This window comes from Schistocerca piceifrons, chromosome 6, assembly GCF_021461385.2.
Source record: "Schistocerca piceifrons isolate TAMUIC-IGC-003096 chromosome 6, iqSchPice1.1, whole genome shotgun sequence".
NCBI classification, from domain to species: domain Eukaryota; kingdom Metazoa; phylum Arthropoda; class Insecta; order Orthoptera; family Acrididae; genus Schistocerca; species Schistocerca piceifrons.
This window is the reverse complement of record NC_060143.1, coordinates 465,969,326-465,989,198: the sequence shown is the minus strand read 5'-3', so window position 1 is coordinate 465,989,198 and position 19,873 is coordinate 465,969,326. Positions and strand designations below refer to the sequence as shown.

General features: G+C 42.3%; 1 protein-coding gene across 1 annotated transcript in view; it reads right to left on the bottom strand.

Moving 5' to 3' along the window:
- LOC124802561 (galectin-6-like) overlaps window positions 1–19,873 on the bottom strand; it is a 431,142-nt gene that overhangs the window by 66,554 nt on the left and 344,715 nt on the right. Inside the window, exon 3 of the mRNA XM_047263428.1 lies at window positions 1,082–1,170. Within this exon, the coding sequence (XP_047119384.1) occupies window positions 1,082–1,170 (89 nt within the window). The remainder of the gene's footprint in view (window positions 1–1,081; window positions 1,171–19,873) is intronic.

The window sequence follows — 19,873 nt, the reverse complement described above, 5'->3', positions numbered from 1 at the left end:
GCTTATAACCACCCGGTAGAACTCAAAACCAAAGTCAGAGTTTTAACAACTGTAAATTGGAACTGATACCAATAATTGTGCTGGTAGGACTAAGCTCTTTGAAAGTTGGGTGATATGTTTCAGTGACGGTGCAGGGTTGAGATTGAAGGCTATTGAATTGTTGGGAGTTGGCTGGCGAACCAAATATGCGAAGCAGTTCAGTTGCCACTGACCGCAGGTGATTCATCGAAGCACAGAAATCAGTGCTGGCAGCCGTCAAAGAAGCAAGAACAACAAGTAGTAGCCTGAAGAAGGAGTGGGAGGGAGAACACCACCAGAAGCAAGAATAATACGGACCTGGGATGCATTAGTGTTATGCAGGGTAGGCAAAGAAACAAGCTTTGACATTAATTTCCCGGAAGTGCACTTTTTTTGATGTTGTGGTACACACTGATTGAAAACTATTAAAGAGGGACGGCTGAAATTTTATGTATTGTCTTAAAAAAGACGTAACCTAAAACGTAAACTATTCTAATAACTCAAATTTGAAAATTAAATACTTTACAGAAAAACTAAGTTAATAACAATTTTTTTATAATCATTATCAAAAAATTGTTAATATTTTATGAACTTTTTAAAAATCTGCCTTAAACAGAGTAGTGTACAGAACTTTTAGAAAAAATGAAGCTCCTACTTTGCTTTTATTTCGAGATAGGCTGTACATAAACAATGAACACGTTTTGTTTCACTTGCAATACGGTATGTAATTTTAAAAAAAAGTGAGACACGAAAAGCTGAGACTCATGTATCACATTATTCCGAAAACGTCTGTTACAAATAGTAAGCATTACACGGGCTTACAACTCTTATTCTTTGAGCTACACTATTTTGAAAACAGAAAATTTTTTTCAAGATTTCTCCTTGTGTTCACGAACCAATCCCCGTAAGCAAGTTGTGACGATGTTTTTGAGCATTAGCGTATGCCAATATACATAATCTTAATAAAGATTTGAAAAATTACGGAACATAAGGAAAGACTCCTTCGGTGAGGATAGCAGATATAAGTAACAGAAGTAATGTGAGTGCTGTTGTGAGTACACACCTGATGGCGTTTGGAGTGACTCGACCTTGCACCAGTACCATGCGTCCCGGCTGTAGCACCACCGGCAGCTCCCCAACATACGGGACGCCCTGCAACAACAAAGCAACACAACCGTCAAACTCTTTCATCTTATTTGTTCACCAAAATGTACGACAATCGAGCTAAATAGACTGGCGCCTGTGCTACTCGTAAGTCTACTACCGGCGAGGCGGAAAGTGAAATCTGGAAGGATTATACCAAAGTGGAGTTCGCGCTATACGGACAATTTAACTGGACATTTTTTGCAGGGGATGCTGGGAGCGAGCGATGGTGGTGGTGGTGGTGGTTGTTGGTGTTTAACGTCCCGTCGACAACGAGGTCATTAGAGACGGAGCGCAAGCTCGGGTTAGGGAAGGATTGGGAAGGAAATCGGCCGTGCCCTTTCAAAGGAACCATCCCGGCATTTGCCTGAAACGATTTAGGGAAATCACGGAAAACCTAAATCAGGATGGCCGGAGACGGGATTGAACCGTCGTCCTCCCGAATGCGAGTCCAGTGTGCTAACCACTGCGCCACCTCGCTCGGTGGAGCGAGCGAATAAGGCAGTAGAAGCAGGGCGGGATTGACGAATTTCCGTTCATACAAACCCGAGTACCCAAAGAACACTGCTAGCATTAGCGTTGTATAGTAGTACATGTAAAACGCTAATGCGAACAGGTTGGCATGAGCGGAAATACGTCAATACCGCCCTACTTCTACTGCCTTATTCGCTCACTCTCGGTATCCCCCGCAAAATTATCCAGTTAAATTGTCCGTAATTTGAAAAAAAACACGATTTCAGTTTAGGTTGTATAAAATCGTGAGAGTGATCTTTACCTTCATACTCACCTCTGCTGGCCTCGACAGTGTATATGGGAGGCAGGAGTCCCTTACATCTCCAACCCCCCAACCCACCAAACAACCCACCCTCCCTTATATCTGCTCCCAGCACCCAACGTGCTAAAGCTTGGTTAAATTTGTGTGTGTGTGTGTGTGTGTGTGTGTGTGTGTGTGTGTGTGTGTGTAGCGGGGAGGGGGGCAAACAAGCGTGCCATCTTCGACAGATAAGTACGCTTAGGCGACACACACTGAGGAGTCAATGAGAAAAAAGAAAGTGTTGTAGAAATGAGCAACAATTTCACATTAGCATGCTCCAGTGCTTGCAAACAAGACGACACTAAAGAGAGAAAATGTTTTACAAACACTGCCCAACTATTGCGGGGGGGGGGGGGGGGGGAGTGAGGGACTGTTCCAGAGAGTTTTGGAACACATTCGCCAGTAGTTTATAGAGTCAGTTAAGCCTGCTTTTGCCCAACGAACCTACCGAACACCCCACCCCATTACAACAGTTTCGCTTCACTTGGTTGATCGTTTGGTACGATTTCAGTCCCTACATATATATAGTGCTTTATGTCAAAATCAAGCTAATGAAAGTACTATGCCGGTAATGGGGGAACGACAAAATGCAAAAGAAAGAACAAAACAAATCATGCTAATGACACACACTGGCATGACATGTGGGATGAGTTGTCTTTAGTGGATCTTAACTGAAAAGAACGAGAAAGCAAGAAGGCTCACATGACTGACAGTCAGTGCTCATTAAATTCATTTCGATGAAGTAGTCAATCGTGACCTTACTAAAGGGATTCACTTTAAGAGATTTAGAGCAAAAACGGGCAGTGGTATGACGAGAAATTGAATCTTGCTTCTCCAGAATACGAGTGCATTATCTCAGCCATAACTTCAACACACTTGCCCATTTCAGTTGATACCATAAAGGTGGTCTTATCTCACTAAAGCAGATACAAATAAGTTAAAAAACATCACAAACTGGATAGGAAACGATAATATTTTACCAAGAAATAAGTATCGCTGTGTAGTTTCGTATTTTGCACAAGCGTAAGGTTTTGCTTTAGGTGGAAGTCACGTCGAATGCGTTACGTCACACCAAGCAAAATCCGAAATCCTGTCCCAACAGTTCGGATTAGCAGTGTTGCAATGTGCAGAAACAACAGAAAATAAATTTAAAAAAATCATCAGTAGCCAACATTTAAAGTGGAATCTTGAATCTTGATAAAAATATAAGCCTGGTATTCAATATTACAAATCATTTATTGCTAACGAAACCTTTAAGGAAGAAAAATTAGTAATACTAGCAATTATCCTATATGTATTAAAGTACGATCTCTTTTACTGTCTTAGTCTCTGAAGTATATCGCGAAATTAAAGTGAAATTACTGAATACCATCTTCGCAAGATCTGTCCTTATTCGAATTAGTGAAAATTTTAAAATTTTCTGCTTCTCACATGAAACAATTCAAAGTTTTTATTATATTTTGTACTTCCGTAATAACTTTCTTTTAAAAAAGTAATAATACATCTAAAATTTTAATTCACAGCTACGCCAACTAAAATATTCAAGGCCTTCTGAAATTGAAGACAAAACGCAAAGAAACACGCCGACTTCAACGCACGGTTTACTTTAAGCGGGAGAATTTTGGATACACAACCACAGACTTTTGCGTTGGAGTGCCATTTCCCATCTATTAAATGGTGTAACTTATACTCACAGCAGTAAACTCTATTTTACTCATAACAAATTGGGAGTTGTGTGTGTTGGTATGTTAAAGCAGCAACGAGTTTTATTTCCTCAGGTACCCATTTCAAATGCTTTAAATAAAAGGAAAACTGGCATTTTGTTAAGTAACAGATGATTTAACACGTCTGCTATATCAATGCAAAAAACTGATTGGGCTTATTGAGTAATGTGGGCCATTCGACTCTACAGGTTGTTGCAAAGATACATGGTCGAAATTATATAAATGGCAGAGGATCCGAAACTAAAAGTACTTGGAGAGAAAACAGTAATGGTCTCACTATTCTGCTTTTCAAGACAGTCACAACCCGCACTAAATATTTCTATGGATCGGTTTCGCCCAATTTCACGAGGGCATCGACAAAAACTGCAAATTCCACAATTTCTGACAACGTTTTTGATAGACTGAGCTAAACACGTCCATAAAAAGTACCGAGTGCGACTTGTGGATGTCCTGAAAAAATTTGCACAGTCGCTTTTTCTCCTGCAGGCAATGTCTGTTATCGCTGAATCTCAATGTTCCTATCACAAGGACGCTTAGAAGTGTGCCATTGGCTCTAAATATTCCTCTTGTCTTTTGTACAATAAGACAAGCAGCAAGGGCCATACGGAACAGTTGCTCTTCAGTTTTTTATTTATTTATTATTTGTTTCAAGGACAAACGACTTCATTTAATCACATAGCAAAACTATCAAGGGCACTTCACAGATGAACATGTAATGTTGCACGAAGCAGCGGCACCAACGTCGATGCAGCGCGTACTGCTAATCCAAGACTTCGTATCGCCTGAGACAATCGTTTCCGGACAAACGTTACTTATCTCAAATTACTCTGCTTGTGGTCCTCTACAGCATAATCAGTATTGCGTGAATCGTACAGACTAACTTACAAACGGGCGCTCGAATTACTTCGCGAGAAAGCTGAGTGTAAATAGAATGAGCAGTCAAATGGAAACGAGGCGGACGGCAAAAAGTACATAAACTGTTTATTACGTCAAAAGTAATCGCCATAACTGTTAATACATTTATCCTACTGTGGGACAAGGGCGTTAAGGTCTTCGTAGAGAAAGGTTTGGGGTTGCCTACGGAACCATGATTGTACCCATGATTGCCAAGATTGTTCGGGACTAGCAGCAGAAGTTTAACTGGGAAGCACTTGCACACCCTCTATACACTCCGATCCCTCCCCATGCGATTTTTATATTTTTGGAGCCCCGTAGACTGAGATCCGTGGCTGTCGATTTGCTTCGGAGAAGATGTGCAGCCTGAGACAATCGTGGTTCCTTAGACAACCGCAAACTTTTTCCTATGAAGACATTGATGCTCTTTTATTACAGAGGGATAAATATATTAACAGCTACGTCGAATACTTTTGAAATAATGAACAGTTTACTTAATTTTTCGTTTGTCTCGTTTCCATTTGAATGCCCTTTATACCCGTATGATCGTCCTGTAGTAAATATTTTATAGTTGCTAAAAATGAGATGAGTCTAAAGCAGGGCCGGCCAAACGCTGCACAGTGTGCAGACGTGCGGAAGTGCTGCACATGTGCGCACGTGTGCGACAGCGACATCTGTTATTAGACATGTGTCTTAAATGAACGGCGGCGGCTCCACTTCCCAATTTATGTGGTACAAGCAAGAGCGCAACATACGCAGTCTCGTTTACCCCTGGTAACCGTAACCTTAACAAAGAAGTACTGAGAAATGGCAAGTACTGTGAAAAAGCAAAGGACGTCGTTTAAAAATGACTGGGAAATGCAATTCTTTTTTGTAGCCGTTGCTGAAAACTCACAATGTTTGCTGTGCCGCCGAATAATAGGCGGCCAGCGTAAGTTTTAAATTGAAAGACACTACAATACATATCACAAAGACTAGTGTAGTGTACTCAACAGTGAAGAAGGCAAGCAAATTTAAATGTCCTTAAGAAAATGGATGAGATACAGCAAATCAGTTATTTCTCATGACCATTGATAAACGTCTTTGGATTTATTCCTTTCATAATTAGAAATTATTGTTTACTAACTGTGTATTATTGCCTCATTATTGCCTCATTCTGCTCAATGCTACATTATTATCAGGAAAGTTGGTCATTAAACCAATTGTTCCAATGTATACTTACATTTAGGTTTTTTTTTTAATGTGTGGAGAGCTACGCTCAGCTGAAGTCGATAAAACATAACATTCATCTAATTGTCGGTTATTATGCAGATTTCAGACGTAACTGATGAGAGACATAGCAATAATGGTATTGAAATAACAGGTGATCATCGAGAAGTCAACGGTTATCATTCTGTTCAGAGGTCAGTGAGACAGAAATTAAGTGGGTGTAACTAAGGGCACCGAGAATTAGTTATAGGAAACCTTGCATTAGTTTAATGTTATTTGAAATCATGAATAAAGTTTGTTGGAAATCTCTAACTGCTCTCTTTCTTAAATACTAGATCAAAAACATTACGCGTATTTACGTGCCGTCAGTCAAGCTGTCTTAATAAAAACCCACCGTTGTTAACTGTATTACTTGTCTTACTGGGTTAAGCTGTTGACATAAAAGTAGACGTCTCAATGAGTAGACTGTGACAGTATTTTAAATGTTTAATACGCGAAATACCTTCCCATGGTTGGCGGCAAGCTCTGAAAAGAGCACTAGAATACGCCTGTTCATCAAATGGATAAAGCGACACCTGCGCGTAGAAACATGCACTACATGAACGCTGACGGCTGCGGCGTGCACGCTGTGACCCGGAAGTTGCTCATGTGCAGGAGCACCGCACGCGTGCAGAATTTCTGGCCGGCCCTGGTCTAAAGATAGAAAAATTCCTTGAAGGTAAATACGATCAATTTATTTCACCGTCTCTGTCCAGCTGAGCTTATGTTCTTTATATAATGATCATTATGCCAGCTAAACGATACACACTTTTCCATTTCTCCACGACCATATCATCCTTGAAGCACTTCGAGCGCCAAGCAATACAAGGAACAACTGCCCTCTTTTGTCTCCCCAGTAACATTTGCCAAGATCCTAGTGCATCTTCAGGTCATTACCCTTCTCCAGCGCAGCCACTAAAATTGAAGCAGTTACCGAGTGTACTCTGTTTCAGTCTGGCATGTCAAGATGGAGATATGTACCAGTAACAATTACTGTTTTATTTCAGTCTAGCGTCACAGTTGTGTTTACAATGATTACCGGTTTCGGTCTATTTTATAACGTCCTCAGGTCTCTTAGTTGCAGAGCAAGCCGTCGATTACGTGTAAAGAATGACTGCATTTTATAATAGCAGTAAACATCAAATACGAGGGTCGCACATTAGAGAAAATGAGAAAATTTTTATCAGGCGGAAGGTTCAGGGACCTGCTAAAATACATCTTGACAGAGTATCTGCCAACGTTTTATATTAAATTACAAACGGTGATTCATTTTTCCTCTAGAATGGGATCACTAAGCGCGTTGCCATGGTTGATAATTGTAGCAATAAAATAATTACCAAGAGAAGGTAATCTAAAATCGATGATACTTTAAGATTGAGTTGTAAATTTAGTACAATGATTGTGATCCAGAATGAGATTTTCACTCTGCAGCGGAGTGTGCGCTGATATGAAACTTCCTGGCAGATTAAAACTGTGTGCCCGACCGAGACTCGAACTCGGGACCTTTGCCTTTCGCGGGCATGTGCTCTACCAACTGAGCTACCGAAGCACGACTCACGCCCGGTACTCACAGCTTTACTTCTGCCAGTACCTCGTCTCCTACCTTCCAAACTTTACAGAAGCTCTCCTGCGAACCTTGCAGAACTAGCACTCCTGAAAGAAAGGATATTGCGGAGACATGGCTTAGCCACAGCCTGGGGGATGTTTCCAGAATGAGATTTTCACTCTGCAGCGGAGTGTGCGCTGATATGAAACTTCCTGGCACACAGTTTTAATCTGCCAGGAAGTTTCAATGATTGTGATATTTGTTGTTTCTTTTGTTGACATTAATACGCATAAAGGATGTTGTTCTGAAAAGTAAATGTTTGACGTGCTGTACAGTGAGAAAAGAATACCTCCTGCGGTGTGCCAATGAGAGGTGCCATTCTTACGACTTGCTCAAACTCTTCGTTACTCTGGGCGACTTCTAAACGAACAGAACGTAGAACTGCACATTTACACATGTGTCCGACACTTACCTCCTCTGTAGCATTCTATTAAAAAACAAAATAAACAACAGTAAATTGGTGCCATACCGTGGTCTTGATTCCACCATCTTTTAAATTTCGTTTTTAACGACTCGTTGATCTAGAACAAATCAGAACTCGTGTTTGCTTCGAAGAAGATCGAATCTCTCGTATTTCTATGGACGTTTCCCGAAATTGCAAGGAAAATAAAAATGAGGGCACGCATCATAGAATCCAGCCATATGGCTTCCCCGATTTCGAACTCCACCTGATGTCTGCCAAGTAAGAAGAACAGCGTGAGAAGACTTCCGTAAGTAAAAAATATGATTTAGTGGTCTCACAGTAGAGACAATAGTGGAATACGAGGTTTCTAAGAGAATTAAGGTAAGCAAAGTCCAAGACAATGTCAACGAAGAAGTTATTGAAGGCGGGTCATAAGCAAGGTTAAGACAAGTCTGGTGAAAGAAATCGGTACCTGTTTTGTTAATGAACCACAGCAGTAATCGCCTAAAGTGGGTTGCGGAAACTAAAGACAGTGTATATTATGAATGCAGGATGGAGATTTGGACTCCTGACATATGCATCATGAACTGCCATTAAAGTAACATTGGTTGCTACAGACTGTCAGATATACGATAGACGCGTGGATTGAGAATGCGTAAAATCGTTCAAGACGCAGGATAATGCTTGACTGTGATGCGATCCACTTGTAGCATTCGTTGCACGAATGTAGTATGCTCTCTGTTGGAAATGTTTCGTCTGGCGAAAGAGCGCGCCACGAGCAAAGGTATTAATAGCTGGCACACCGTCGGGAGGATGTGTCCGTCTGCTACAGGAAAACATGACTAATGCTACCCAGGACTTGTTGACTGTGTCGCTTCAGTGTTGCGTCAGGACAGAGTGATAACTGAGCGCCTGCCAAGTCCCGAACCCTATAAATAAGTCTCCTACTTCTGCTCGGGGCTTCGAGAGAGCTGACTCATTCCGATTGCTTATCAAGCCCAATTGCAGTTGAACAGTCACACATGGTCCTGTCCGCTAACATTGCACAGCAGGCTGAAATAGTCGTCCGATGACTCTGGGGGCAGTTCGTGTTTTTTCTGCAGGGGTTAATACCATGTTCTTTTTGCGATCCAAGATTTATGTAGGAATCAAGGCAAATATCAGAAACAGCAATCCTGTGAAATTCTGCACGCTCTGATTGTCCGTAAGGTCTAAAAGACACCAGATAACAGCGACCAGGTTTATTCTGTGTTTTTGACTTTCGGAAAGTGACAGTTTTATACAGAGTGTCCCAGAAGGAACGGTCGATATTCGGGGATATGACAGTAACGATCATTCGAAGCAAAAAAGTCCAATGAAAGTGTGCCTAAACGCATACCTTAAAAACTATGAGCTCTTGTTCATTTTTGCTACTGCGACACACATCTGCTGTACTGAACAAGCACTCATAGCTATACTAGACAATTTGTTTTCTTAAAATTTGGAGCACTGAAGGTATGCAATTTACAAGCAGCGTGTACTACACATTTTTTCTACGACTGATGTTTCCTCACATTTTCGTGAATGTCTATATGTGAGTGGTGTTTGTACTGTCGGACATGTGCGACAGAAAAGACACCACTCACGTATACATTGATCAGCCAGAACATTACGACCATCTACCTAACAACCAGCATGTCTACCTCTGGCACGGATAACAGCGGCGACGCGTCGTCGCATGGAAGCAACCAGGCCTTGGTAGGTTGCTGGAGGGAGTTGGCACGACATCTGCGCGCGAGCGCACACACACACACACACACACACGCGCGCACACACACACACACACACACACACACACACACACACACACACACACACACACACACACACACACACACACCTTATTTCCGTAAATTCCGGCAAGTGGGGCGATGAGCTCTGACGCCGTGTTCAATCACATCCCGCATGTGTTCGATCGGGTTCAGATCTGGCATGTTGGGGAGCCAGCACATCAATTGTAACGCGCCACTGTGTTCCTCGAACCATTCCATCACACTCCTGGCCTTACGACATGGCGCATTATCTTCTTGAAAAATGTCACTGTCGTCGGGTAACATGATCATCATGAAGGGTTGTACGAGGTCTGCAACCAGTGTACGATATTCCTTGGCCGCTTGGTGCCTTGCACAGGTTCCACTGGACCCATGGATGCGGACATGAATGTTCCCCAGAGCATACTGCAGCCGCTGCCTTCTTGTCTCCGTCCAGTAGTAGAGTTGTCAATGAGCTGTTCCCCTGGAAGACGACATATTCGCGCCTTCTCATCGGCATGATGATGAAGGTATGGGGATTCATCAGACCATGTAATGCTCTGCCACTGCGCCAACGTCCAGTGCAGATGGTCAAGTGCCCATTTCAGTCGTAGTTGTAGATGTCGATGTCGTCGTGTTAAGAGTGGCCCATGCAAGGGTCATCGGCTGCAGAGGCCCATCGTTATGAGTGTTCGGTACACTGTATGTTCAGAGACACTTGCGCTCTGTCCACAATTAAACTCTGATGTTAGTTCAGCCACAGTTCGCCGCCTGTCCTGTTTTACCAGTCTACCCAGCCTGCGACGTCCGACATCTGTAATGAGGGGTCGCCGCCCAACCCCTCGAAGAGTGGACGTGGTTTCACCTTGGTTTCGCCACGCGTTGAAAACTCTCACCACAGCACTCCTCGACACCCGACAAGCCGTGCAGTTTCAGAAATGCTCGCGCCGACCCTCCGAGCCATCACAATCTGCCTACGGTCAGACTCAGATACATCGCACGGATTTCCCATTCTACCAACGGACAGCACGCTCATTGATACTATATACCCCGTCCGTGTGTCTGATTAGCAGCTATTTCCTGTCAGGTGGCGCTGCTATCACCCTAACGGGTTTATATCGATAGTAGGTCTGTGATGATGATATGGCTGATCAGTTTATACATTTCTGTAACAGCGCGATGGGTCCTTGACGTTTAGCTTCGGAAATATCTAAAAATACTACACTGTTTTTTAATGCGGAGAAAAACGTTAGATGCAACGGTAGCTTCTGATGTACCTCGAGCGAGTGTTTTGGGACCGTCACTTCTTATGGTGTAATAATAATCTGTTGAAGCTAAAAGGCGATAGTCGCGGATAATGCTGTTGTATATAGGGAAGTCCCATCGCCCGAAAACTGTAGCGAAATCCAGGAAGACCTCCAAAAATTTATTTTCGGTGCAGAGATGGGCCGCAGCCCCCCACCGTAAAGAAACGCGCATACAAGCTGCATTCCATAAGTAATGCGACCAAATTCATAAAAAATCATTTATTGAATATATTCGTACAAATAATAAAAGTTTTCAAAATAGCACCCTCTTGCGTCGATAAACTTCAGGAGGCGGTGTTTCCATGCTGGAAGGCATCTGGAATGCCTTTTCCGGTATGTCCTTTAGAGCTGATGTAACATGCGCCTGGATGCTTTCAATCGTGTCCCAATGTTTTCCTTTCATGACTCCTTTTAACCGATGAAACAAAAAAAAGTCAGTGGGAGCCAGGTCAGGACTGTAGGGAGCTGGGGAACCAATGGGTCTTGGCCCTGGCCAGGAAGTCGTTGACAATGAAGGCGCTGTCACTCGGCGCGTTGCCGTGGTGAACTTTTCACGTGTCCTTGTTGTCGCTTCGGCAGTGCGAGACCCTCCTTTTCAGTCTATTGAGCGCTTCCAAGTAGAAAGCTGAATGAACTGTATTCCCTGTAGGTACGAATTCGTGGTGGACAATGCCTCTGATGTCAAAGAAGACAATGAGCATGGTTTTGATCGTGGACTTGCTCATGCGTGCCTTCTTGGGACGGGGCGACGATGGAGTGTGGCACTCTGAACTATGCCTTTCTGCCTCAGGGTCGTACTCAAAAATCCACGACTCATCACCAGTGATAACTGAGTTTAAAAAATGAGGATCATTTTCACACATTTCCAACATTTCTCGGCACCGAAGTACTCGCATGTGCTTGTGTTCATCGGTCAACAGTTTTGGGACGAGTTTGGCACACACCTTTCTCATGTTCAGATCTTCGGTCACAATGCGGAAAGCAGTTGTTTTTGACGTGTTTAGAGTTTGTGCTATTAATTGAAGGCTCAGCCGTCTGTCAGAGTTCAAACAATCGAGCACACGCATGATATTTTCGTCGACTCGTGTGGTTGATGGTCGTCCACTGCGAGGTTCGTCGGTGATCTCCTCTCGGCCCTCCATGAACGACTTGTGCCATCGGAAAACTTGTGATTTGGACAAGCAGTCATTCCCAAATGCATGCTGAAGTAATGGAAACGTTTCGGTGGCGGACTTCCCAAGTTTAATGCAAAATTTGATAGCGTACCGTTGCTCTACAGTGTGATCCATTGCGTGGTGTTACATAAACTCAAAACGGGGTTGACGGAAACGTACGTTCTGACTCTCCGGCAGTTCGCAGCCGAATGAGACAAAGAGCGTTTTGAAGCTAACACCCCCCTCCACTTAGCCCAGCCGGTTACAACACGCTGTGGTGTAACGTTGCGTCAGAAAAAAATTGGTCGCATTACTTATGGAACGCACTCTGTAAATAGGCAGAAAGACTTAGTACTGTATGACCAAACCACTGACGTCGATTCCTGGAAGCAGTTACAAACGTGACTTTCTAGAGATACGTGTCCACTGGGATTTAAGAAAGAAAACGGGATAAAACTATTTGCAGGACAGACGGATGGCAGTCAGTATGTTACTGAAAGTATGTTCTTTTCTCAACTGATCAGCATGGATTAGGAAAAACCAACCGTGTGAAACGCTTTGTTCATACACGATATGTTACAAACAGTAGCTGACGTCAACAGTTATACAGGCTGTCCATAAATCAATGTTGTAGTTTCAGCGGTATAATTAGCCTACACCATCGTGTTTTAGATTATTTACAACAAATCATGCAAGTTGAAGGAAAACTGATATAGTTTTTGTTACAAATGTTCAGTGTGTGCACCTTAAGAATACAGTACACACCCAACATGAAAACCAATTTTTCCCTCTGAAGTACGGATTAATGGAAGAAAAAGCCTCTTCAATTTTGTATCTCAGCTCCAGCCAATCATTAGGTAGTGGCGGAATATAGACACGATCTTTTATAAAGTCACACAGGAAAAAATAGCATGGCGTGAGGTCAGGTGAACGTTGAGGCAAGCGGGAAAGAACTCTGTCGTACTTGACATCAAGACCAAACCATCGCTCAGGGATCTCAACGTTCAACCACACTCTTATAAAGAGATGCCAATTGGGAGGGGGTCCATTTTGCTGCCAAATGAAGTTTTCAGGTTTACCTTCCAATTGGAGACAGAGCCATTCTTCCAATATATAACGATCAGCCACCCATGTTTCGGTAGCTTCAGCCAAAAAAATGGTCTGCACAGTTTACGTCTGGACACAGCACAGAAAACACTTGATTTCGGGGAATCTGTTTGATATTCTACAAGTTTATGGGGATATACTGACCCCATAGGATAAGTAGGGTAAAGTTGGACCAGTGGGTGAGAGGGCAGGCGGTGTATTTCACAAATGCCCGCTGGAGAGCAGCTCCAGCTACTTGCAAGAAAGCTATTTTGTGTACAAATGTGTTGCAGGAATGCAACTGTCATTTTCGTGTTAGTTGTGGAGAAGAATGGCATTCTCTGTTCTGGTAAGCCGGAGAGTGTTATGGTGAATTTACGTACTGACCCCATAGGATAAGTAGGGTAAAGTTGGACCAGTGGGTGAGAGGGCAGGCGGTGTATTTCACAAATGCCCGCTGGAGAGCAGCTCCAGCTACTTGCAAGAAAGCTATTTTGTGTACAAATGTGTTGCAGGAATGCAACTGTCATTTTCGTGTTAGTTGTGGAGAAGAATGGCATTCTCTGTTCTGGTAAGCCGGAGAGTGTTATGGTGAATTTACGTACTTTTAGTATACGGCTTAGTTTGCACAATATTGATGCAGGTTTTTCTGAGAGCTTGGCATATGTGTAGGCATAAAACTAGCCACAAATGGCCACCGATTTTGCTGCTTAGTCGGGGTGGTTCATCTCTCCCAGACAGTCGGGACAGATGGACCGGTGTTATTTGCGAGAGAGGGACCACTTGTATTAATGTAAGAGAGATGGAGCATAATTAAATTTAGCTTCAAGGCATGTGTAATAATCCCACTGAAGAGGATCGTACCTCAGACCATTCTTATTTGTCGGAAGATATGTCTGTGTCACGAAATGGAAGAGCAGAATCTTGTACACAACAGTTCGAAGCTCATCAAAAGACCTACTGATCCCAAGCACACCAACAAGATTATCTGCACAAGTCAAATTCCTTCACTGGTACAGCTTCGGACTCCACTCCTATTAAACCTAAAATTTTCAAGATTACCACTTCATCACAACTGACTATTCCTAAGCCATCACAGATAAAACTTTTGGAAGAAATATTACCAGTTCCTTCTACTGATAAAACCATGAATTTTGAGAGGAATGCAGCATCTGTATCCAAAGGCCTAAACTCTGCTGAAAATATTGAAACTGTATAGAAAAGGAGGAATAAGAAAAGAAACAGAAAAAGCCACAAAAAGATCACCAGAAAAGTGAAGAGAAAAACCGACTGAAGAAGCTCAATAAGAAAAATACAGCAAATGGCTCACCGTCTTCATCAGGTGCAGACACTGTAGAAGATTACGAAAATAACGTTGTGAACTAAATGAGGATGAATGTGGTGAAATCTGTTACGAAACTAATAAAAATTTCGATTGGATTCACTGTGATACTTGTTCACGATGGTCAAGATTTGGTATTAACTAATAAGTGTAATTGCTGTGATGTGTGTGTGTGTGTGTGTGTGTGTGTGTGTGTGTGTGTGTGTGTGTGTGAGTGAGAGAGAGAGAGAGAGAGAGAGAGAGAGAGAGAGAGAGAGAGAGAGAGAGGGGGGGGGCTGATGCTTCAACAAAACCAACAAATCATTAGAAAAGTCAGTGTTCAGTCAAGATAAAATTATTTTGGACTAAAATATTTAATACCATAAGTGTGTATTAATTACATTTTCTAAACAAAAATATGATATTTTAACTGATTCTTCTTCATACATAGTCATGGGATGGCCCATCTCTCCCAGTAGACGGTCCATCTCACACACACACCTGAGGGTCAGATGGGGCACTCATAAATATTTTCATTTTAGCACGTATATTGTACTTTAAGTGGCAGCGCCTCAATAATATAAAGTACCCAAGTTTATGTGGCTCCTGGAAGTCAAAAAAGTAGAAAAATACACAAATTTTATGCCGAAGAAAAAAAATAGTCCAACTAATCCAGACTTACCCTATACGAACGTTGTGGGTATTTCCCTCCCCATTTAGATGAAAAGTTGTCTCACCAAACAACACACTATCAAGAAGTGTTCTGACCTTTGCCAAGAGTGAACCTGTGATTTCAGGTCAATGTGCAAAGTTTCGTTTAAAGTTCATTTTTGATCCTCTATGTGGGAAACATAAAACTGAACTTTAAACGAAACTTTGCACATTGACCTGAAATCACAGGTTCAGTCTTGGCAAACGTCAGAACACGAACGCTTTACGCTCAGGAGTATATGTGGAGCTGCAAGCGGGAAAACAACAAAGAGCGCTCGCACATGCTTACCTAAACCGTTTCAGTTACTCTCTAACTCTACAACGCTCACAGATGACACTATGAACCTTTATAACTGGGACAGTCTTTTATGTACACACTGTACTGTCTTCCTCGATTTCCGGTCCTGAAAGTCTTCAACACTGTACTACATCGTGGTCTACTCCCAAACATACTGTCTTACTAGAAACACTGACAAAATTTTCCCTTGGTTTACTGAAAAGCAGCTCTTTCTACATGTGGATAAACACACGATAACGAATAACGAATGAATATTAGAGGTACTGTAAATAAGCCATATGAACTGGAATGACAGCGTAAACTCAGCGGTAAGCAAGGAGAATGCAAAGCATAATTTTTTAGTTGGAAGGGTTCTGGGGAAATCCAGTGAACGTGTGAATGAAATCTCATACAAGACATGGAACAAAGTCAGACGTGCGCTGCTAAGATCGTAACGGGACGGTGAACTCATTATGATAGTGTAGCGGGAATGTTCGAAAAACCTAAGCGGGAAACCTTGGAAAAAGGACGAGGCTTTTCTCGCGAAACTCAAGAGACATTGTACAACAGGAAGTAACCGAATGAGACAGGGCAGTTTTTAAGTCACTGATCTCGTATTCACGGTTGGTCTGTCCAGTCATCCTGGTTTACCTAAATCACTACGGTAAATCCAGGGATGGGTCCTTAATCAAGGATACGGACAACTACTTGTCCTATCCTCACATACCACCTGTACTATACTCATAAAATAAATATATATCCTACGTGTTGTGTATTTTAACCTATTGGTTTGTACACTATTACCGTCACAATTCCTGTATCATGTGAGATGATCTTTGGATGAATAATAAAATGAAATGAAAACCTGTCGAGTAAATTTGGAAAATTTATCCCAGGAATACCGTGCGCCAGTTCTACTAACACCATTGTAGATTTTGCGCAGGAACGATGAGAATTAAATAAGACGAGGCCGTATACAGAGATAAACTGTATACGCTACAATTTTTCCTCATTCAATATGCTAATGGAACAAGATAGAAAATAGCTAATATGATATGAAGTATCCTCCACCATGTACTGTACAGTGGTTTACAGAATATTTATGTAGTTGTAGAAGGAAATTAATCCATACACGTAAGCAGTAGCTCACGGAACACTCTTTCGACCTGTTTCTAAGCGTTTCTAGTCAATATGGGACCTTTAACAAGTGTGTGTGTGTGTGTTGTGTGTGTGTGTGTGTGTGTGTGTGTGTGTGAGTGAGTGAGTGAGAGAGAGAGAGAGAGGGGGGGGGGGATATGATACAAACAAGAGTGGTGCCTTTCATCAGAAAGGGGAAGGGAATTCACTGTTCGAATACGAGACCATGTTTCCACGAAGAGTCAAGCGGCATATTACTTCCTCTCGCACACATCTTGCAAAATGACACTAAAATCAGAGGAATCCGACGTCATAGAGATGTTAACTGAAATCGGTTTTTCCACGTTCTGTTAGCTGCACACCTTAATATCGATTCTGAAGCTTACGAGAGAACAGCCAACAATCGGATTTTTTTATATTTATGGTATGCGAAGTCCAGAACCGAAAAATCATTCGACCAAAGACGGCCTATCTCAAAAATTCCGAAGAAAAACGACTATGAAGTTTTCCGAACGTGCGTAATACTCTAGAGCCAGGTCGTTTTTTCAAAAGGCTGCGACGCTCAGTGACAGAATGCACGTTGCCGCATGACTGACCCAGGTTCGATTCCCGGTCACAGCGAATTTTCAAACGAAATGTTTTACGAGGATTTCCGTGAAGAATAAAATACATACAGATGAAAAATTGGTCTGACGTGTTTTCAACTAAACAAGCTTTATCAATAATTTTTTATGAAAGACTGGTGATTAAGAATTTATATTTGCAATGAAAATTAGATTTGTGTGTGTGTGTGATACGTTATTAGAAATAAGGAAACGTGCATGTTTCATAAAAATGACATTTGATAATTAGCATATACTTGTTGAAAAACGAAATAAATAATTACCGAAATGAGACTCGAACCAGTGATCCAGCCATTACCAGTCTCATATACTACCGATTTTTTCCATATCTTTAAGTATTTTACACTTCATAGAAGTTCTGGTAGACCTGCTTTGGCAACTGATATTTGAATTCTGAACTTCATGTACCAGTACCATAAACAAAAATTATTATTTATAATTCCAAGTAAGCTTCTGAGTTTGGTTGCTTTTATTTTACAATAGGCCTATTTCAACTGAACTGCCACCATCAAATTATCTTAAGTGGCACAGGAGAATAAATATATTACAAAAAGCCGTCTGCCGTATGGTGTTATTGATAGATGTAACTGTGCACTGTAATTGGTTCGATCAAATAATTTTCTTCTCTGTTGCAACGAACTGTTTAACAGTTCACACACGTTTTATTTCGTCTTCGGATCACACTGGTCAGCATGTACGTAACATATGTAAACGTTCAAAACGAAAAGGTCAGATTTTAGTTTGCTAAAATCATCCCATTCATTTTAAGCAGTGTCCTGTTACTGTACCGAGCTTATAAAGTATAGCTTTATACTACCTCCGACCAAACCTCTGACCTCATGACTTTTCCAATATGCTAACCACACCCATACCTTGCTGCCCAACATGCACCAGGTCTGTCTTATCTCCCACCGTCTTCGGCCGAATGGTGTAACATGTGGGAAATTTGAGTTAATCCACAGAAAATATGAGGCATCATATCTGGTTACATCACTAAGTGATTTCATCGTTTTGATTTTTAATTTCCTATCTTCACCGTTCTTCTCAAAAGCAGTCAAGCAACGCCGCCAGTATTGGATCTCTCCGTAGCATACACTGTGGGCTCCTGATCGTGCAGTCTCGACAGCGAACTAATTGTAACCTACACCTCATTACCACCGAACATAAAATGTCAAGGAATCTCCTACTGATTACAGTCGATATAAAAGATCTAGTGCATAACGTCGGAAGCTCCATGAGCCTGTTCACAGGCGATACTGTTGTACTGTTGTCTATAGGAAGGATACAGTGCCAGAAGATTGTAGAGAAATTAAGGAAGGTCTACGGACTCGTTGGCTGGTGCAGGGTCTGAAAGTTGACACTGAACGTGAATAATTTAACCTATTGCGCAGAAGTATCCCAAGCGATCCATTGTTGTTCTTTAACGCGAGTAGCGGAAACTCTCTGGAAACAGTAACAATCGTGCAATACCTAGCAGTAACAGCCCGTAGCGTCCTAAAATAGAATAAGCGCATAAAAACAATTGCAGGGAAAGCAGATGACACGATAAGAGTCATCGGAAGACTCTTACGGAAAGAAGAGGCTTGAAAACGCTTCTAGAACACATTCTTGAGTATAGCTCGTGAGTCTGTGGCCCCTTCGAAGCTGAATTAATGTGAAAAATGAAGATTCAAGGAAGAGCGTCACAAGATCGATTAGTAAGCGCGAGTGTGTTACGGAGACGCTCAACTCCATTGGTAGACGCTGCAATAGAAACGTTGTCAATCGCAGAGGTTTATCGTTGAAATTCCGAGAGGGTACGTTCCAAAAAGAATCGAGCATCATATTACTTCACCACACGTCTTGTGGAGCAGAGAGCGGTACACGGAAGTGGCCCCGAAAGTACCGTCCGCCACACACTGTAGAAACCCGGGCCTTCGGCGACTGCTATCTTGCTACTTTCTTCCTACATAAACTTTACCCAATTTCCCCACGCTGTTCTCTTACTGGAAAAACTTCGAACCCAGTACAGTAATGTTCTGGGGTCCGATTTCGTATGACAGCAGCAGTACCGCGCATCCTGCCAGCAAATTCGTATGTCACTCTGGTAATTCGGTCTATTGTTCTGCCTGCCATGAACAGCATTCAAGAGGGTGTTTTCCAACACAATAACGCTCGCCCACATACCAATGTTGTAACCAAATATGCTCTACAGAGTGTCGACATGTTGCCTTAGCCAGCTCCATCACCAGATCTGTCTCCAGTCGAGCACATATGAGACATCACTGGAAGACAACTCCTGCGTCATCCACATATACACTACTGGCCATTAAAATTGCTACACCACGAAGATGACGTGCTACAGACGCGAAATTTCACCGACAGGAAGAAGATGCTGTGATACGCAAATGATTAGCTTTTCAGAGAATTCACACAAGGTTGGCGACGGTGGCGACACCTACAACGTCCTGACATGAGGAAAGTTTCCAACCGATTTCTCAGACTCAAACAGCAGTTGACCGGCGTTGCCTGGTGAAACGTTATTGTGATGCCTCGTGTAAGGAGGAGAAACGCGTACCATCAAGTTTCCGACTTTGATAAAGGTCGGATTGTAGCCTATCGTGATTGCAGTTTATCG